The sequence below is a fragment of the Lissotriton vulgaris genome, chromosome 1_2 (assembly GCF_964263255.1).
Source record: "Lissotriton vulgaris chromosome 1_2, aLisVul1.2, whole genome shotgun sequence".
Lineage (NCBI taxonomy): Eukaryota > Metazoa > Chordata > Amphibia > Caudata > Salamandridae > Lissotriton > Lissotriton vulgaris.
In genome coordinates, this window is record NC_141686.1 from 307,335,833 (window position 1) to 307,357,709 (window position 21,877).

The 21,877-nt window shown below is 49.6% G+C and overlaps 1 protein-coding gene across 8 annotated transcripts in view; it reads left to right on the forward strand.

Moving 5' to 3' along the window:
• The window catches only part of LOC147736573 (transmembrane protein 176B-like), a 322,222-nt gene that overhangs the window by 292,030 nt on the left and 8,315 nt on the right, over window positions 1-21,877 (forward strand). For all 8 annotated transcript variants that reach the window (XM_086953312.1, XM_086953313.1, XM_086953309.1 and 5 more), the window contains 3 exons: window positions 10,169-10,279; window positions 14,317-14,373; window positions 16,626-16,862. In XM_086953312.1, the coding sequence (XP_086809438.1) occupies window positions 10,169-10,279; window positions 14,317-14,373; window positions 16,626-16,862 (405 nt within the window). The remainder of the gene's footprint in view (window positions 1-10,168; window positions 10,280-14,316; window positions 14,374-16,625; window positions 16,863-21,877) is intronic.

Here is a 21,877-nt window from a genome sequence, read left to right on the forward strand (position 1 = left end):
TAGGGCAATATACATCAAAAGCAAACAAGACAATATGGGAGGCGACAATGGGTCGCAACACCTGATATGTATTCAGTAGGCTAGAGGCAAGAGGAGAAAAGCATCTAGTTCAACGCATTGTTCATTAGTAGAGCTTAGACTTCCCTTTTGAAGGCCAGTGTAGTGGAAATCAGTCTTGCTTCCACTGGCAGGGAGTTCCAGATTCTCCGGGCGATGCTAGAGAATGTACGCTTGTAGGTTTTAAGTTTATTACATTGCTTTACATAAACAGCCATTGCATTACATACATTTAGGCATTGAGCGATTAAGTGATTTGCTCAGAATCACAGGATGTTGAGCTGTTGCCTAAACTCGAACCAGATTCCCCCATAGTCTGCGCTCTAGCAGTTGCGCCTCATCCTCCTCTGCAGAAACTCATTCCACTTGGTTTAAAAAAATACCTAAAGTATGTTGCCAGCTTCCTGTACTGTGGCATGTAGCCTGCCAGAATGCGCCATTAACTCAAAATGAGTCTGTTTGTTCACATGCAGGTAGAATATGTACTTAAAAATTCTATGAATTTTCTGCAATCACATCCTACAACCTACTTAAGAGGCGTTGTTTCTAGTGCTCTTGTAAATGACAACACAACGTAAACAGCAAATTATAATGAATGCAACTGTCATGAGAATATTTCATTAATAAATCTATATCCCTGTGATCTATTGTATTGAACAGGAACAGGCAAAAATGAAAAACTTTTACGTGTTTCCAATCAGGAGGACTTCCTAATGTCCCCCTTGGTGCTTGCTGTGGTGTTTGAACCTCCTGAGACAGATAATCTAGGCATAGAGAAGAAGGGATGTTAGTCCAGGACACAGGGCATATTGTATCTCTATGTGACCTATTGCAGATTCTTGAGAATGCATCTAAAACTGGTAACCGCTTAGAGAATACACTGAGGGAGACTTCCCTTCGGGTTTAAAATTAAATGTGACAGGTTCTGTACCCCTATAGTGGTTTTGATTCCGGAGAGATCGCATGACTCCAGTTAACACCGCAAATGACTGTAAAAAAAGTTTGGGCAGACACACAGTTGTGTGAAGATCTAGTAACGGTGTATAAAAATAACATGGTGGCACCATGTGAGGCAAGTGCAACCAAATGGTTCCAGTGTCACTAATGGACTGAGTTACTCTGAGCAATTGATAGTAACTCCCTGAGTACTACTACATAATAAGCAACACAAGCCTATGTGAATCCCTGAAAAACTCCTTCACAGATTAGACTTATAGATGTTAGTTATATTGGGGAAGAGGTGGGGGGGGTTCTAGAACTGCCCTGGGAAAGGGAGGAATGTTAACCGCTGATTTTTGAAGGTTAATTTACCCCTTGACCACCCTACCTGTTCTTCTGAAGAAGCTAATTAGTACAATACCTGTCCAGAGTGAGTCAAGGCAACCGTAATTACATGGATATGCCACAGTTAAATTTATGGTGCATTGTTCTGTGCTTAACATTTTTGGTGCAATTGTTACTCGGGAGAAAAAGTTGCAGATAGTGCAGAATTCTGGAAGTCCCTTTAATCGCCCTCCACTGACTGGGCCATCAGCAATGCCTGCTTCCTTGCGTATGCAAACATTGTTATTACTAATTTGAAAAAGCTAATCCGCATTCCCAAAAGAATCAGCGATTTTTCAGGTCAAGAAGGTCTAATCCTGAGGGGGGAGGGTAGAGGAGGTCCACTTGTATCCACATCATGAGGCATGAATACTGACAGAGTAAAATGTTATACCATATTAGGGAGGCAGGATACAAACGCATGCAAAGAAATAAGGGCACAGAAGTGGCACACAATATTTGTGAAATAATGACGAGTCACTAGAAATACCAAATATAAATTGATCAACTTTAAATGTATACAAAGAGTGCATTTGATGCCAGAACCAATGAACACATTAAATTCCAGGAAAAGTCGACACTGCCCCAAGTGTAGAGTAAACACTGGCACATACAGACATGTGGTGGAAACGCCTTAGGTTTGGAAAATTGTTCCAGGAAGAAACACAAACCAAGCACACTCACTAGTATTACATTACAACCAACCATACTCCAGTTCTTACTAGGTTTGTTTACAGGTAACAAAAGACACAGCAATGTGGAAGGTTGTGGAGCTGGGCGAAGTGCTGCCTCACATAGCAATGGTGATACACTGGAAAGACCCGTGTGCCGCAGGGTGCAGAAAATGGGAAGCAGGCATGGCTGGATGCTGAAAAGCAGAATGTAGGGTGAGGAAGGAACTGCTATTTGACAGATGGTACTCACATGATTGGCTTTGAAGTCACCTATTTGTACTGTTTGATTTATTGATTTATCTGTCTGACTATGCTCCCTCATGTACCCCTCTATGTAACCTATTTGTACTGTTTGATCTATTGATTTATTTGTATGATTATGCCCCTTCATGTACCCCTCTATGTAAAGCGCTCTGATATATGCAAAGATCTTGTCCGCGCTATATAAAACTTTCAAAATAAAATAAATAAATAAATAAACTGCAGCATCAAATGGAAGAATGAAGCCCAAATGTGATAAAAGGCCTTGAGAACACCTGAAGGAAAATGGATAATTCACGCCGGTTTTGAATGATATTAAAAAAACACATCACTTTATTTGGGCCTGGCCCTATAATCTAGGTTGGGTGAACACCCAGACTACTATTACTAGTATGACTTTTAACTTTTATTTATCACGGAGAGACACTCACTCTAATGTTGTAAAAATAACTGTGTGGCCGCGGCAAGTACTTGATGCAGAGATGTTCCCATCAAATTTATATTTGTGTATATAGGAAGTGATGTCGCATACAAACGTCAGTGTTGTTTGAAACCATCTCATCCGGATCTTTCTGGCCAGTGAAGTTGTCTTTTCCCGTAATGCAAAGGTTTTTCAAGTAATTAGGGGCAGATTTATTATTATTTTTTTTTTTTAATTTTTGAAAACCTTTATTGCACAATAGAATCATACAAATACGGGCCTACAACCATCCGGCCGGCCTCGGTAGCATCTGGAGTGCAATAGCAAATGGTAAAGGCGTCCCGGCAACATAGGAGCACAAGCAGGATAGTATCAAGTTACACTGAAAACACATGCGCCGCCGGGAAGCAGGAGAAGTGAGGTTTAATTTAAAAGTTTTTAGTATGTCCAGAAAAGGGGCTAGAAAGGATCTGAGGCAAAATAGACCATCCAGGACATAAGTGGGCTAGTATCAGCATCATCATTACGCAAACAATTTCCGTTCAGCAATTGACCGCAGAGGACCAGACAGGAGAAAAATAAGCTAGCATTACTACGGTCGGCAGGTACCACCCACACCATATCGATCCACCCAAAAACCCCAGGAAAAAGTGGGAGAGAAAGAATAAAAGTAGGAGAGTAAAAACCAAGGCCCATAGTAACAAAAGAAACATAAGTACACCCGCCCCACCCTACACACATGCAGAGGCTACGGCCTACCCCCCCCTCGCAGAGTGCCTGTCGCCCCAAAAGAGTACCCGAAATGCAGAAGAGAAGAAAAGAGAGAAAGGAATTCACAGAAGACCGGGGGAGGGCCCAGGCAAAGGAAACATACAGTCAATAAAACCACCCTCGGCCATCCCTCCTCAGATCCCGACCCGACACCGTAATAGCATATACCATCCCAACAGTACCAATTTTCCGTCAACCATGTAGCATCCGACCGCGTTCAAAACTTAAATAGTGTCAGCCTTGTCCCCGTCGATCCAACCCAACAATGAAGTCCAGGCGGGCAGCGGCCATCTTGAACACGAGGTGCAGATGTAAAGACCACCACCAGTTCAAAAGCCCCTCGCAGAGATCTGTCCCACGTAGTGCCGAACAAGCAGGAGTTACCCAGTTAAGGTGGAAACCCAGCAGCAGTACCTGAAGGCCGATTGGCCAGGGCCGTTGCAACAATCTCTTGGCAGAGCAGGGGGGCCCTCCGGAGGACCCCCAGGTGGACACGGGGCAAGTCGACCAGCAAGCGCTCTCCAGCCGGTGGGCAGGGTCCAGCGTCGCACTCCCCAGCATCCCCAGAGTAGAGGGCCCAGCAGCCGAGTCGTCCGGGGGGTACCATGTCTCGACACACGGCGGGATACACAGGTCCCACCCGCCGGTCACCGGGTACAGCAGGTCCGGCGGGGAACAGCCAGCAGCACAGTCGTCCGGGAGCTCACCAGGCATCACTCCATTTAGTCGGTCTCCCAGGTCACGGGCGCAAGCCCGCATAGATGACCGCAGATCATGCAGGGCAATGAATACATCCGCAAGGGCAATGGGCTCCACAGCAGCAGAGTCCCGCACCCGGAGGGCGTCGCCATGTTGTCGTCCACTGTAGTGGCTGCCGGAGCCCATCACAAAGGCAAAGCCGATAGTGCAAGCAGTGGGCGCAATCACCACTAAGCCACGATGAAAGTTAATCTCCCGCCGTCCGGGTCCTGCCGTAAGCAATTTTCATCATGGAGAAAGTCTCTTGGAAACCCCCGGGGATTACCAGCAGAGGTGCAGGGCGCCTGGTAAAATGGCGTCTACCGCAGCGCCAAAGGATAGTGAAATCACCCAGCGCCGGACCTGGGACGGATGAGGGATACAATGCAGCTCCTGCTACAGTATCGAAGCAAACATGGAAGCGCGGGCCGGGCGGCACACTGTAGCAATCATTGCAATAGTAGCACAGCAGCCTCCGGCCCCTCCCGCTGCAGGCGTCCGCTGCTGCCGAGTCAAGGGGCAGCCTCTCCGGAGAACAAAGACCCGATCCCTCACACGCCGCGGTGGGGCAGGGCAAAGGCGAATCTCCGGTTCCACAGCGAGCTGACCGACGGGGAACACACCATTCGAGGCGGAAGCTCAGCCGGGCTCCGAAGCGCCGGTTTTCATTCAGGATAGAGATCAGGATCCGCTGCGCTTTGGGCAGACAGCGGGCGGGTCAGCGGAGCCGAGGAGTCAGGCGGCCATCGCGGTTGCTGGCTTGGCTCCTCCCCCGGCAGATTTATTTTTAACATGGGAAAAGTGATGCCAAAGTGGCACATGGGACTTGTTAATGAGCCCCTCCGTGATCAGCGTAGGCCCGATAGGTCTTGTTGAGTGGTATTCGTAAAGCACAGCGTCTGAGAGTTTATTTGCCTTTATGTGTTCATGAACCTTTCATCAGCATTCAGGATTTACGCCATTGAAGGATTTAATGAGAGCAGAAAAATAGCCCATTTGTTGCGTTGAGACTTTAAGACGAGCAGCTGGTTCTAGATTTCTAAATAATATTGAATGTGTTGTAACTGGATGTGTTCTGTTCTAGTTAATATCATTGAAACAGTCTAGTAACAATGTAGTGTAGCTGTTAATATCACAGGTCTCTTTTTTTGCTTCCTTGTCTGTGTAACAGATACATTTAATGTGCACTTCTCATTGCATACGACATTGATGATTTGCTTTGCTTAGGTTTGTTCTGTTTGTTCTCCTTCTGATGCTTAGATCAGTTTGGGTGGTGGTGTCGGAGTAGCAGGAGGAATCTAACCTAACAGATCCCGTTTACTTCTATCCTACCTTGCCTTCCATTGCCAGTTCTAGTTCCTGCAGGCCACAGGCCACGCAGCGCGTGTGCCAGTCCTTGTACCCGCTGGGAGTTGGCAAGAAGTACCAGTGGGCTGATGGCCGCCTTTTCCTTAGTCGCTAATTGAAAGATTTATCTGGTTGAACACGATCCTCTAACAGCGGACAGTGATAACTCTTCGAGTGGGGACCTCGCTTTCCCTTAAAAAGGCAAGGCAAAGCTAGGGTTTGAGCTGTTTTGAAATGAATGGTTTTGGCACAAAAATAATTTTTACTGGTGTGAGAATTACCATTTTTGTGGTCACTCCCATTTTGCTCACTGAATGTTATTGCTGGTTTGCAGACTCTGCACACTGGAGGGTCGTGGCCGTCCAGTGCCCAGTGGTTCACTTCTCAAATTCCATATTCAACTATATTAATTCACCACTAATCCTGCATAGCGTGCGTCAACACCCCATCAGGGGTAACAAGCGCGATATATTTCAAACCTTTGTCCTCCTCTATCCTTCTGCTATCATTCCAAATCCAAATAACTGACTAACCTATCCACCACTTAAAATGTAACTGCATGTTTCACTATACTAATTCAACACTAACCCTCTATGGGTTCCGGAGTAGCTTGCTACTCGCCGAAAAAGCGCTTCCACGCCTCGTCAGGGGTAGTAAACGCTATATAAATGCAATTACAATACAATACGTGCAAAGTTGCTGATCCCTGATCGGGAAGCTTAACTGCCCTGTAAAGCCGTAATATATGGTATAGAAAGTACCATTGTGGCACAGGACGTTAAATTTTCCCTATGTGTAATGTAATGTGTAATGTATGTGTCTTGTAAAGCGCACTGCTCGTTGAGGCGTCCTGGTGCTGTAGACCGCTGGGGAACCCGTCCTGGCTATCCCTGTGAGATGGTCCCTGCTGGGTATCTCCAAGGTGAAACCAGGCATCCCCGGCGTATGTGGGGGGCCGTTGTAGAGATGAGGCAAGCTTAATGCCCAGAGTTGCCGAGTGTGATCCCTGGTTAGAGTAGGCACCGACGCGAGAATTATCGAGTCCGCGGACCCTGGTCCACGACCCTGCCGCGTCGGGAATTGAACCCTGGTCCCGGGCCGTCCTCTGCTTTCGGGTCTGCCGCCTCTAACCAGTGAGCCACACCACTCCACTATGGACTGCGGCACTTTTTGCGTCATTCCCTAGTATGACCAGGCAAACCTGGCTTCAAGGCTTACAGTGAAGCGTAACTGCCTCCTTTTACACCAGCCATCTGACCTGTTAAAATATCCCTTTTCATAAGGGAAACCTTTCTTTTAAATAATAAGTCACACCCTATGTAGGACACGCAGCCCACAAGATGTCGTGTATGGTATTTAAAAGTAGGAGCAGTAGAAATGTAATGTTTCCATGTACCTACATTGACAAGCCGCTAAAAGCTATGTTTACTGCAGAAGACTCTGGCTGTCCTATGAAGAAAATTAGAGCGCAAATTAATATATTTTGGGATTTCTGACTTGAAACATGCTAGAGAACTGTTCAAACACTATTTTTGATATTAAAAACCAAACTCGTTGGAGAGGTTAGATGTTTAATAAAAATGTAGTATAAATATCCTTTTAGAGAATTATCTTCTCCCTGCCTGAAGGTAATTTTCATTTGCAAGTCACCAGCTGCCCCTGCCAGTGCTTGATCTTAACATGCAGCTAGCACAACTCCCAGGTGAACAAAATAGCCTTGTCCTGGCGAGAGGATGGGCTGGTGTGCAGGATATGATGCATACCCACTCGAGATGGGTAGCTAGGAGGATCCAGGAACTTCATTAACGGCAAAGGGGCAAGGTGAGGTCTTCCCGTTGGAAATTTAGTGTACGGGAGACCTGTGGAGAGGAAAGGCTTTTGTCTTTAGGCATTGGGTCGCTTGTCGGGCACCCGCCCATAGGAGGATGGCCTGTTCCCAGAACGAGTTTGATGTATCTGAAGAGTAAGTAGGGGATTGCCGATTGTCCCTAAACCTACCCCTGGCTGGCTCACAAGCTCCCTTCAGGGGCCGAAGGACTGTGTCATCCTGGATTTTCTTAAAACGGCTCACTCAAGAGCGTAGGATGAAATCCGGGCCGGGGAAGGCGTACCCGGACCCAATGGGGGCCTGGGGCACACGCCGCCGAAAGGCGGGAAGGCCCCCCCCCCCCCCCCCCTCTCATTGCAGAAGCCTCTGGGAGATCTGCCTTGTCTAAACTCCACTGGCTCCCCATCAAGGAGCGAATTAAATTTAAGTCCTTATGCTTTGCCCACCGTATCGCCCATGGCACTGGTCCAGGATATCTTCATTGTTTACTCACAATACATCGGCCTACCAGGAATTTGAGATCTTCTGGAACGATGTTGTTCAAAATCCCTAAAATCACCAGAGCCAGGATGGGTGGCTGTTCGCTCAGATATTTGGCTGCCAAGGGCTGGAACGAGCGCCCACTCGAGATTCGTACGGAACCCTCCGAAATCAGGTTTCGGGGAAAACTTAAAACTTTCCTATTCCCTCGCTCTTAATTACTATTCCTTCCCTTGCCCTTGTTGGACCTACCTGTGTTCCTTCCTCTGAGCTCCTTTGCAGTATTCAGCGCGGGGACACTCTGTTTTTGAGTAACCAGGCGCTTTACAAATGGCTTCTATTCTATTCTATAAGCCAGCGAAAAGATGGATCACCAGGATTGGACGCCCCAGGGTAGCCAACGCCCTCACCCCCCCTCCAATCAGGGGGCGAGGCGTCAAGAAGGCGGGGGGTTAAATAGGGGCACAAGGCCCAGAGATAGCACCCCCCCTTACCGCCCCTGCAAGAACACGCAGAAGAAACCAAGGAAAGATACACAAATGAGAGAAAAATTACTAGAGGGAGATGGAAGGCTCACACTGTGTCCCAGGGGCACTGAGGGAGATCATGACGGCACAAAGGCAGAGTTGATGGTGCTTAGGATGCTTCATGGCAGGGGTGCTGAGGGGGCTAAATATCGGGTCGCAGCCACAGGCAGAGTAGATGTAATGCTCACACAGGAGGGTCTTTGGGATGCCACACTGCAGGGGCCCTGAGGAGCAGGTGAGTGACCAACAAAGGGTCCAGGGCAAGCGGAACGGCACTTGCAGCCCGGGCAGGTCCTGACGGATGCCCACAAAATTTGGTAGCAAAGTGAAGCCTGGAACTGCAGACACAAAGGCTCAGCAGAAGGGGCACCCCGCAAAATATATGGTCTGTGAGCGAACAACGACGATGAATGTACAAAGACCATGAAAAGTATGCAATAACCTGGAGGTTTAGTAATGACCTGATGATTTGCGAAATGTACAACCATGTTATGTTTTGGATAAACTGCGACCTTTTAAGGCACCAAATCACGTTGTCAGTGGAGTCATTAAAAGGTGAAAGGGACTCAGTTATGTGGGGGGGGGGTGTATGTAAGCAGGATTAGGCCCTGGGAGGGGTTTGTCGTCTTGCACTTTTTTCCCCATTGACTAAGGAGTCTCCAGGAGTGAACCCCACCGGCTACTGAACTGTACAAACTTGGACATCAACACCAGGTCCAGAGAAACCTTTCTGGTCCTGCAGAAGAAAAGAACAAGAACTGAACCTGCTGTTTGAGACCGACCGGGCTACTCCTTCTCCCACTTGTAACTAGAACAAAGTTGTGGGATCTCTTGTGGCTACAGGAACATCCCAATCTGCAGGAGTCCTTCATCTAAAAGGACCAGTTACAACTGGACCTGCTCTGGACCCTTCTGGTGGTCTCTGTTGGAGTGAGTGCTGGCCCCTAAGTGCAGTCTCCCGCAGAGCCTGGGAGCCCTAGCCGGGTACAGCTGAACTTCTCCTGCAGTCTCTGAAACATTGGGACTTGAAAGGATTTGGGCTTCTTAGACCCCCAGAGGACCAGCATCAACCACCCAGGCTGATCGGACCATGGCGGGCAAGACAATCCAGTTGCTCCCCTTGGGAGTTTTTTGTTCCCTAGAAATTCAGGTCAGGGGATCCTTCCAACATCAAGTACTTAAAATGGGTAGAAACAGTCGGGCACTGAGCGCATTCCCTTCTTTAATTTTAAATGACCATTTCAGTCGCTCCTAACACATATACTGAGAACCGGGCCTGAGACTTTGCTTAGTTGTTTGTGAATTCAGATAAGTGAGAGGCGGTGACCACCTCGTTTAGTATCCGAGGTGTGGTAGAAGGTCTTCATGTATGCAGTAAGTGATGGTGGTGAGCAGTGCTGTGTGCATTTGCAGGAATCAAGAAGTCCTTTTGTATACACTGTCATCTCCACAGAAGCTATTCAGAGAGATGCTGGTGTGTTTAAGGGAGGAAACTCTTGGGTGTGTGCACCTCCGAAGCTGTGACACGTGGGTTTGTTTTGAAAGAGGATATTTGGGGCCACGTGTTGAATGACACAGGACATATGTTTGTAGGTGTAATGAGGACAGCGAAGCCAAGAAAATGTTTAGAGCAGGAAAATTGGGTTGAAGTAAAAGGAGTCCTTTCTAGTACAATTTGGTGCCCATTCTAAAGTTTTGTAGGAGTCTGAATATAGTTACTGACCTTTTCTTGTGCCAACAGGCAGTACTGATCATGATCGGCCTTGTGTGTGTGTCCATGGGTGTGCTGATCTGCTTCCCGGCAAGAACGAGCATGTACTGGAGCGGCTCCTGCTTCTGGACCGGCGTTTCGGTGAGTTATGTTCTGTCCTTTCATGCGACAGTTAGAGGTACTTATAGAGTCCACTGAAACATCCCTTGGCCAGGGAATCTCTGGCCAGGGGCAGCCAGAGCTCTTCATCCTGCTGAGTAGCCACCTCCTGACCCGGTGTGCAGGTGGTAGTGTTGTGACCTGGGCTTGTAGTGGGGCTGGAGTGAACCCCAAATCAAGCTCTTGGAGAGCTGCCCTTGTGACTATGATTTGATGGACTAGTTTCCTCTCTGTTTCTACTACAGTTGTGGTTCTTGCCATGGATACTGCGTGTTGGTGGTACATCCATCCACAGATTCAGTTGATTCATCCCTGCGTAGAGCTGGAGCGAACACTTGATTCAGGATCAAGTTTGCATTTCAGCCAATGAGTATTATCAATAATTTTGGAATCTAACTGCAGAGGTCAGGTTTACTCAATACTAAAATCTGTTTTTTCAGATCATTTGTTTAAATGAACACATCAATAGTATACTTCCACGAGAGGTAATTTTTTTCCTTAAAAGGAAGTGCTCTCATCAGCCACAATAACGTCATCACACCTACAACCAACATGAACTTTACATGCTGGTAACTACTCAGAGATAATAGTCTGTAGCAAGCAAGCTTGTGTTACTATTCGAGTTCTCTCCAAACATAATGGTTCCTCAGTCCATAATGATGTGATTGTTTATCTGCTTCTCCATCATTTCCACGTTAGAAGAGATTGCAACATGTTTCGGCTGTAGGCATGAGCGGAACGAAACTTGAGGGGGGTTCCCTGCTAGGTACGTGGAAGGCTCCCTCCAGGCTCAATCAGAAGCTCTCCGGCCAGAGGGCAGTGCTGAGAGGGCAATCCGCACCGGAAGGGTGGCGGGGGCCTTTGTTACACCCATGGCTGTATGTTTTTATTCACATAGCCTTCTTCAGGACATCTAAGAATACAATTTAGCTACTGTTTCCCATGTCAGCAATAGCTTGGTGTTTTGGATGATACAGAATCCTCTGTCAAATTTCCAAAGAGGTTTCAGCTTGGCACATGCCACCCAGTGTCTGACATACAATCTCCTGAATGAAATTCTGTTTTGCCCATTAAAACGCCCTGAGCACTGTGTGATTTAGGCTGTGCTACATCACAGTCCTATAGATTTCCACTTTTCCTGTATATAAAGAGTACACCTGTCAGCTTAAAGTGATATAAGCTTAGCTTATAGCACCTAAATATTGAAATAAAAATGTTGGTATTACATATATTTAAATTGCATACATTAAGTTGACAAATCCTGCTTAAGTAATCATGAAAAATATTTCATTCACTTCAGCTCCTTGATTCACTTAGTCGTTCTTGGGAGATGAGCCCAGCTCTTGAACAGCTTCCTCTTAAAAAAAAAAAAAAAAAAAAAAAAAAAGCATTCCACCCCCCCTCTGCCCCATAATTGTACATTGAGCGATAAACTGCCTGGTCAGGATAGCCTACATTTTCCTTATCTGTCTAGTTCAGCCACATGATGACTACTTGAGGAGTTAGCAGCGTTAGGCCACGTGGACATGCCACGAGTAGTGTTGTTAATCACTGCAAGCACTTGTGCATGCCTCTGGCCACACACAGACCTGTGGAACTCCCCGCCAGGTTATGCTCTTATCCACAATATCTAAAATATTGACCTCCGGTCTTTACTTCTTATGCACTTTCTTCAAAGAGTCGTCGTACTTTACTGAGGCAGAGACTTTCCAAATGACATTTGTAAGGTTTTGCACTCCGCAGGATCCACGTGCAGCAACAATGCTCCACCTCCGGACCGACCGAACACCCTGAAGTATAAACACAGGGTGCTCAGATGATACGGCGAGGGAAAAAACCCCAAAAGGGGAAAAAACCCAGAAAGAATAAAGAGAAGAAGGAAGGGGCAGCAGGGATAAAGAAACTGGAAGACAAAAATACATAGGTTAATACATTACTTAATCCTACTCTCATTAGTTCTTACTAACACCATACCCCCAATGTATTCACCTGTAAACGATTGACTCTACACCACCCTTTTGCTGTATCTCCCGTCTTCCTTCCTGATCAATACAAGAGAAAGGTATTACCACCAAGCCTGGTTGTAAAGAGTAAAAGCCTTAAAAGCTGACTTAAACATACCCCACTGAGGTAACAAAAGGAGATTGTAAATGGTTCCAGAATACAAGGAAAGGGCACTTCCTGTACTTAAATGATAAACGATAATTCACACTGATTTGTCTCTTATTTCCTTGCACTCTCAAGAATACCCAAACACGGCAGTGTGTAGTTCATTTACTACCGCACTCCGCTTTGGTATTTATTCCACAAGTTATATGTTCAGAGTTAACTGTACCCTTGATGTGAAACTAAACACGGCAGTGCGTAGTTCCTTCACTACCACACTCCGCTTTGGTATTTGCTTTGCCACAAAATTAAAGTATAAATGAACCCTAGAACATGGGTTCGTGACGGCAGTGCGGAGGTCCTACAATCCCCTCCTGCACTCCGCCACTTGCAGGTTCTTTGTTACACCAAAACGCTCGCAATCCGTTAAGCCTTTAATCAATAGAGCGAAGCGCTCAAAATCCCAAATGTTTCCTCACAGCCGCGAGGCGAAAATCCAAACCTCAACCGTCTCTCTGATTTCTAAATCGGAAATCCACACAATGTCAAAACATCACGTAACGCGCTAGCAAAGGAACAGAACATACGGCTTCCGTAAATACCGGTCAAGCAGGAACCTCTGGAATAGCGCCGATCCAAGGAGCAGCCGCCGCCTCCGAACCCAGGAAGAATCACTGACACCGGATTTCCTGGTTGGCCCAAAGATATCCCAGAATCCCCGCCGGGAATTCTGGGTAATGTAGTTCCGCGCCCAGGACAGTCGGATGATGTAGTTTTTTGGGCAGGCGCGTTGGGCTAGATCCTGACAACATTCTTAGCATTAAACCTACATCCGGTCCCCTCTGTACATTCATCCATCAGTCTGGCCACTCGTGAGCGCGGAAGCTGAGCCCCGGGTGAGGCACACAGCTTCACTCCTCAATACACCCGATCATCTGCTTCGGTTTTGCATCTCTGCTGTGCACTTCTTGGGGTGACTGACCTATCTATGTGAAGCCCCTTTACTTCACCACTAAAGGTATTATAATCCATTTAACAAGAAGTGTCCAGTTGTCCTGCTTTCTGGTCAAAGTGCCCCTGTAATCTTCATGGCTAGTGTTTGTCCCTGGTGAGTGATGGGAGAGAATGTAGTCCTGCGCTGTGAGGGGACGGTGGGCCACACTACAGTCTTTCCCCTCTACTGCTTGGCCCTCCTCTGGATTAATCTTATTAAATCGAAGTACAGCAGATGAGGCTCAGCCTAGGGGTGTCGGGGTGTCTGGGTGGCTCCTGTGCCTGCTGAGGAGCAGCCTAGGGGTGTCTGGGTGGCTCCTGTGCCTGCTGAGGCGCAGCCTAGGGGTGTCTGTGCCTGCTGAGGAGCAACCTAGGGGTGTCTGTACCTGCTGAGGAGCAGCCTAGAGGTGTCTGGTGGCTCCGGCGCCTGCTGAGGAGCAGCCTAGGGGTGTCTAGTTGGCCTCTCTGCCTGCTTAGGAGGTGCCTAGGGGTGTCTTGTGGCTCCTGTGCCTGCTGAGGAGCAGCCATGGGGTGTCTTGGTGTCTCATGTGCCTGCTGAGGAGCAGCCTAGGGTTGTCTGGATGACCCCTGCGCCTGCCGAGAAGCAGCCTAGGGGTATCTGGGTGGCTCCTGTGCCTGCTGAGGAGCAGCCCAGGGATGTCTGGAATACCCCTGCGCCTGCCGAGAAGCAGCCTAGGGGTATCTGGGTGGCTCCTGTGCCTGCTGACTAGCAGCCCAGGGATGTCTGGATGGCCCCTGCACCTGCTGAGGAGCAGCTTCAGTTATATCAACCTCCCTCCCACTGCACAGGTGAATTGCTGCTGTACCTCCTCCTCCTTCTTTGAGATCTGTGTAGTATAACAAATCTTGCTCTGAATTCCACTTGTTTGTTTCTCACATTTATTCTGTTTCCCCTTCAGTTTATTGTCACCGGAGCAGTAGCTGTACTCAGTGAGAGACGCCCCAGCTGCTTATCGGTAAGTGTCTGCCTTCACTGCTTGCTCCTTTCACCTGCTGTGGTTTCTTCCTAAGCCCTCGGCCATCTTTCGTTTCCCTCTGACAACATTAACCACCTTATTTGACTAATGGCGTCTTTCACTGCCTCCTTCATTCAGTGGTGTATTTCTCTGCCTCTTTTGCCCTCTGGTATGTTTCTGTGCCCCCTTGCCCTTCGAAGTGCCTGTGCTTGTTTAGCTCTCTGGTTGTGTATGCCCACCTGGTGGGTGTCTTTGGCCCATTAGACCTCTGGCCTGTTTCTGTGCCCCTTTTGCCCTCTGCATATTTATGACTCTCTTTTGTGCCTGTGTGTTATTTCTGGTGTGGGCCTGTCCACCTCTGGAGTGTGACTGAGTCCAATTGCCCTCTAATGTGTTTCTGTGCCACTTTTGCCCTCTAGTGTCTGTGCTCCTCTGGTGTGAGTCTGGGCCCCTTTTGCCCTCGGGTGTGAGTCTGGGCCCCTTTTGCCCTCGGGTGTGAATCTGGGCCCCTTTTGCCCTCGGGTGTGAGTCTGGGCCCCTTTTGCCCTCGGGTGTGAGTCTGGGCCCCTTTTGCCCTCGGGTGTGAGTCTGGGCCCCTTTTGCCCTCGGGTGTGCGTCTGGGCCCCTTTTGCCCTCGGGTGTGCGTCTGGGCCCCTTTTGCCCTCGGGTGTGCGTCTGGGCCCCTTTTGCCCTCGGGTGTGCGTCTGGGCCCCTTTTGCCCTCGGGTGTGCGTCTGGGCCCCTTTTGCCCTCGGGTGTGCGTCTGGGCCCCTGGCGCCCTCGGGTGTGCGTCTGGGCCCCTGGCGCCCTCGGGTGTGCGTCTGGGCCCCTGGCGCCCTCGGGTGGCGTCTGGGCCCCTGGCGCCCTGGGGTGTGCGTCTGGGCCCCTGGCGCCCTGGGGTGTGCGTCTGGGCCCCTGGCGCCCTGGGGTGTGCGTCTGGGCCCCTGGCGCCCTGGGGTGTGCGTCTGGGCCCCTGGCGCTCTGGGGTGTGCGTCTGGGCCCCTGGTGCCCTGGGGTGTGCGTCTGGGCCCCTGGCGCCCTGGGGTGTGCGTCTGGGCCCCCATTTACCCTTTTGTGTGTCTGGGCCCCCAGTTGCCCTTGTGCGTTTGTGTCTAGGCCCCTGGTGCCCTCGGGGTGTGTGTCTGGGCCCCCAGTTGCCCTTGTGCGTTTGTGTCTAGGCCCCTGGTGCCCTCGGGGTGTGTGTCTGGGCCCCCAGTTGCCCTTGTGCGTTTGTGTCTAGGCCCCTGGCGCCCTGGGGTGTGCGTCTGGGCCCCTGGCGCCCTGGGGTGTGCGTCTGGGCCCCTGGCGCCCTGGGGTGTGCGTCTGGGCCCCTGGCGCCCTGGGGTGTGCGTCTGGGCCCCTGGTGCCCTGGGGTGTGCGTCTGGGCCCCTGGCGCCCTGGGGTGTGCGTCTGGGCCCCCATTTACCCTTTTGTGTGTCTGGGCCCCCAGTTGCCCTTGTGCGTTTGTGTCTAGGCCCCTGGTGCCCTCGGGGTGTGTGTCTGGGCCCCCAGTTGCCCTTGTGCGTTTGTGTCTAGGCCCCTGGTGCCCTCGGGTGTGTGTCTGGGCCCCTGGTGCCCTCTGGGTGTGTGCCTGGGCCCCTGGTGCCCTCGGGGTGTGTGCCTGGGCCCTTTGTGCCCTCTGGTGTGTGCCTGGGCCCCTTTTACCCGTGTGTGTGTGTGTGTCTGGGCCCTTTTTACCTGTGTGTGTGTGTGTGTGTGTCTGGGCCCCTTTTGCCCTTGTGTGTGTGTGTGTGTGTGTGTGTGTCTGGGCCCCTTTTACCCGTGTGTGTGTCTGGGCCACTTTTACCCGTGTGTGTCTGGGCCACTTTTACCTGTGTGTGTGTGTGTGTGACTGGGCCCCTTTTGCCCGTGTGTGTGTGTGTGTATCTGGCCCCTTTTGCCCGTGTGTGTGTGTCTGGGCCCCTTTTGCCCGTGTGTGTGTGTGTGTGTGTGTGTGTGTGTGTGTGTGTGTGTCTGGGCCCCTTTTCCCTGTGTGTGTGTGTCTGGGCCCCTTTTCCCTGTGTGTGTGTCTGGGCCACTTTTACCCGTGTGTGTGTCTGGGCCCCTTTTGCCCGTGTGTGTGGGTCTGGACCCCTTTTGCCCGTGTGTGTGTGTGTGTCTGGACCCCTTTTGCCCGTGTGTGTGTCTGGACCCCATTTGCGCTAAGCTGTGTTTTGGGGCCCTCTTTGCTCTGCCTTGTTCCTCCACCTTGTCAGCCTTGTTGGTCACCTGTGTTTTCTTCCTTCTCTGTAGCGCTCGGCCGCCATGTTCTTCCATCTCGTCAGCTTCGGTGTGGCCATCGGAGGGATCGTTATGGTTTCAGGTGATCTAACTCCATACGAGTGGTCAGGGAGGTGGTCTTGGGATCTGGATCAGCTGTGCAAGACTCGGCGTGACGATGGCTACTACAGACGCTACTATGAAACTACGACCCCGGAGCCTTACGACCCTAGGGTGGAGGAGTGCAAGAACGCGTTCTACAAACTCTTGGTAAGTTGGGGCCTTCACTGTGTGTGGGGGTGGCATCTTATCGCCTTATTCATAGCGCAGCTGAAGGCGGGCATGTGCATAGAGCTGTATCTGGCCCTGGGAGGGGGCAGTAGTCCCCCAAACTCTTTTCACTATGGGAAAGCAACTTTGTTTTTTTTTAAGGGTTGGAGCATTGTGCCTCGCGACCGCCTGTGCTGCGTCTCAGAAGCGGATCATGCGCATGCCCATTGGTGGCATGGAGGCTGTGGGCAGTGCCATGGCACTCTGCCATGCAGTAGGGTGAGGCCTTCCAAACAGCCCTGCTATACCTCCCTATACTGGGGCTGGGAGAGTTTGTAGACGTGAGCGTAGGGGTCTTGGTGAGAGGAGACTGGTTTAAATGGGACATGAGGTCAACTAGAGAATGAGGGGGGCTGGGGCATGTTTTCAGTTGTGGGCCCTAAGACCCTCCAGAGTAGGCGCCTCCCATCAGAAGGGACGAAAGGTGACCAGGTCAGTAAGGAGACATGTGGACAACGGCACGATGGACGCATCCGATCACGATGAGTCAAGATGGTAAAGCGCTGAGATCTGAAGGCATCTTGGCACCAAGGCGCGGGGGTGTACCTGCGTTTATCACATAGATTCTGAAGATAGCAGAGTGGAGAGGACAGAAGAAAGTTAGGGGAAATGTTGGGATGTTAACCATTAGAGAACAGTTTGTGGTGAACAGGAGGACAGTGAGAATTAGGGGAGAGACCAAACAGGGGTGTGAAGGGTCAGGATGATACTGGGAAGGACAATTTAATGATTGGGAGGGGGTATATGGAAAATGGAGGAACAGAGAGAGTAGAGGAGACACACATTGTGATCAAGAAGCAGAGAGACTGCAGAGGAGTTGTGTAAAGAAGGCAGAGACCAGCATCATGAGAACAGACCGGCCGAGACCTTCTGAACGTGGCAGAGGAAGACTTTTGAGCAAGCAAGTGCATTACTAGGTTGGTTTTCAGGCAATTCATGTTGACGACCAAGGGCGCCCTATTACGGTCTGCGGTTCTTGTTGGTGACTGTCTGTTACACCATATCTTATTCAACGCCAAGATACCCATGGGTGAACGTGCGCTTTACAAATACACGCTATGCTACATAATCTCTTTGAAGTCCACAGGAAGGGCCACTAATGATCAGTGTCTGCTTCTTCTGGGGTTTCTCACTGTTGTTGCAGGGGCAAGGAGTTTGCAGCCGAATATCACAGAGTGACGTAACTACTAGTCTGGCTTGGGTCACGCTGCATCACCCAGACCGCTACCTTACACATTATAGACGATGCCCTCTTGACCACAGATGAAGATGACCCCTGATATTGCTGCATCTCTCGGCTGCCTTCGACATAGTCGAACATCCCACCTTCATATATACTCTGGATTTGTGAATGGAATTCACTGCCAATGTCCTTCACTGGTTCTCCTCCTACCTTTCCAGCCGCGACTAGTTTGTTTCCAAAGTCACATCAAGATCTCAAATGATGCCATCATCTTTGGAATCGGACAGGTTTCCACCCTCCCCCTTCCCCCGTCATGGGGCTGCAGCTTGGTGCTTCACTAACCGATAATAACATCAGGATTCACCAGTAGTGCTCGCACATCATACAGACCTGGATGCTTGCTTGCCTGAAGTTTAACCCAACCAAAACAGCATTCCTGTCATTTACTAAGGGCAACACGCAAGAGGTTGAACAGACCTGGCTCAATTAATAAAATGAACCTTGACGATGGCAAACTCCACCTTTCACTAAATGCCAAGTTACTGGATTCAACTTGAACAACTATCTTACCCTAAAGGAACAATTTCCTCCTGCCGGTTCGGTCTTCTAAAGAATGTCAAACCATTTCTTCCAGAAAGACAACTTCAGAACTGCAGTTCGACCCATCGTACTGTCATGTTTGACATTCACTGGGGAATGGGTGTTATGACAATCCACAGGAAGAGAGGCACGTCAAGGAGAAATGAGGATGGGGCCTTAACTCCACCGAAGCCAGCCTTGGCAAGAGTGCAATGCAACTTTTTGGTAAGAGTGTACATGCACTGGGGAAATCTGGAAGCCTAGCAGTACCAGACGATAGTGGAAAACGACCATGTAAATAGATGTTTTTTTAATAGATGCACACTTCCTGAAACCAGGGAGAGCACGCGCCAGGGGTCTGAGCAAAGCACCCGCGGGGAGACAGAGCATAAATTCATAGTTACTTGGAGCTCAGAATGTGTTTTAGGTTGGCCGTGAACATCTAAAGAATGTGGAGCAGAACTGTGAACATGCTCCGTATGAGACCCTTGACACCAGCACTCACCAGCTTCCGCCCGAGGGTCCTGCGCAGTGTGCCTTCGAATCGTAGCGCTCAATTTTGTCACACCTTTTCTGCACGAGAACGCAGGCTCCACAATCATATCGTCTTATCAGAAATTTCCTTTTCTCCAGCAAAAGTACATCCGGGGCCGTGTTACATAAGGTGCCCCGTGGGCGCAACGGCCATTTGCGCTTTCTTTGCCGCCCCCAGGCACTTTGGTATTATAGAAGGGGGCGCAGATGCTTGTGTGTCCCCTTCTATAATACAGTTTGCGCTGGCGCACTTATTGCGCCAGCACTACCTTCAGAGGGCGTTCCCTCATTTGCATAGGAGCGTGGCCTGTGCAAATGAGCGAATTCATTTGAGTCTGAGCCCGCGCCATATTACAGACGCGGGCGCTGAGTCAAAGAAACCTTCAGTAGGCGCACTCAGTGTGCAATTTAACCCCTTGGCTGCTGGGGCTATTCCCCTGCTGTGCGGGTTGGCGCGCACAGGGCCCCAATGCTCATGACGAGCTCAGCTCATCAGGAGCCATGGTGCTCCGGTGCGCATGACGAGCTGAGCTAGTCACGACCACGCCCGTTTAATGGAACGCTCAGCACAGCAGGGGAATTTGCCCAGCATGCGAGCTTTCCACGGGCCATGACTAGCTCAGCTCGTCATGAGCACCGTAGCACCGTGGCTCCTGATGAGCTGAGCTCGTCATGGGCATGGGAGGGTTCAAAAGGTGGCGCACTGTTAGTGCGCCTCCTGAGCGCAGCCCTCTGCAGGTGGTATAAGGGGTCCCCCCAGACATCCCCTTGCAGGATCAACATTGTAATACTTGGAAGTGTTTGTTGTATGCGTGGCAGGTCAGGACCTTTCCTTTGTTCCGAAGGTCGCTGCCATTGAAGTGGGAGTGACCTCTACGCGATATGCAAATGCTCTCAACCTTGCACCGCATTACAGCTGCAGAGGAGCAGAATCCACTCCCTCATTCTTACAATCTGATAAAGGACCCTACCTCCCCAGCCATGGTTTCAGTACATGTGCTTCCATAATGCCGAGATGTTCAGAGCTCTGCTGAAGTTAGCGAAATGAGTGTTGGCAAATAATGGACGGTAATGGCCAGTGGTGCAACACTCCAAAGTTTCTATTTTTGTTTTTGTTTAATTCAGTATAGTCTTCCCTGACTGGGTCGAATGGTATATTAGCATTCTAGCTGTCATGTTGTCCGATGTAGTAGTTTTTGAATAGTTGCTCTCAATTTAATGTGGTAAGGATTTGGCTTTCAGGAAGTAGTTTAATCGTTTCAGCCACCTGCAGTGAGTGATGATGCTACAATACCGCACTTATACAATTCAGTGTGGGAAAGCCAATCTGTATCCTCATACTGATGTTTATCTGGTACCTCAGTCACCCCAGATTGGTAAATTTGTAGAGGGTTGTGAGAAAGTGTTGTCCATTCACGCGCCACACTGACAGCCTGGCATCTATCAGTAAGTGGCTATCATCCCTTACCCTCCTCGACAGCTCTGTTGTGGCTTCAGCCCGCAAGTCATGCAAGGCCAGTAACAAGCACTTGTGATTCCCACCCCCTTTGATATGTTCTTTGTCGCTATTAGGTTATCGTCTAGCTTGTTTGATGTTATTTCATACCAAATGGGCCAGTCCTTTGCTTTGTGCCAGCGGAGGCCGGCACGTGCCACACATCAGTGGTGGTAGCACCTTCGCAGTTCAGATAGCCACGTCTGCATTTCATTGCTGCAGCTTATAACGGCAACTGAAGAGCACCTGCAATTTCCTAAGTCACTGAAGATTGGACTCTTAAGCGTGTACAGCCCAGAACAACACTGTTTATTTCTCTTCTTAATAAGACAATAGTATTTAATGATGAGATGTTGATTATATTCAGCCTCGCCTGTCCTACTATTGACGTGGGGGGTCTTTGATTCTGTTAGGATTAATCACTGATATCTTAGAATCCCTCATGCTTTCACCCAAGGGTTTTGAGATGTCCTGTATCCAGCCATTGTTTTGTCTCTTTACTGCCTTAAAATCCTTACGTTCGATAGTCTTGGTTTAAAAACATTGGTGGTGCATCAGAGTGACCTTCAGAACCAGGGCCTTTGGATCACTGGTATTGAAAACCCTCTGGTTTGGTCCTCTGCTCTTGAGCTCTTGCTCTCGGTCCTCGTGGTCTTGTAGCCTCTTTTGATGGATCTGGTAGACTGGCTTTGTTGCTGCAATTACTTGCTCTTGGCTACTGTTGACATGGGTCACTCAAGCAGTAGATTTGTAGAGCGCTGCTTGTCACCTGTGAGTAGGCGCGGGCAGGGACAAGTTGACTAGCCGTATAGCCAAGTCTTCAGGAACTTTAGGAATAGATGAAAGAGCAGCTCCTCCAATTTCTTCGCTGCTAAGTAGAGGGGCGAGGGTAGTGAAGGGACGTGGAGCTTAGGGAGGTACATGGTGTGCTGATGGAAGTTCAGGCGTTGGTTCAAGTAGGTGTATCTGTAGTTGTTTAGGGCTCTGTGTGCATGGGTCAGGAGCTTGAACTTGCATTGTTTCTGAACAGGGAGCCACTGGAGGTTTGAGGTAAGGTGTGATATATATTTGTCTAATGAGATCCAGGACGAGTCCGGCTGCGGTGCTCTTTATGATCTGTATTCGGAGGAAGAGGTGCGCTGCGATCCCTGCGTAGTGTCTCGC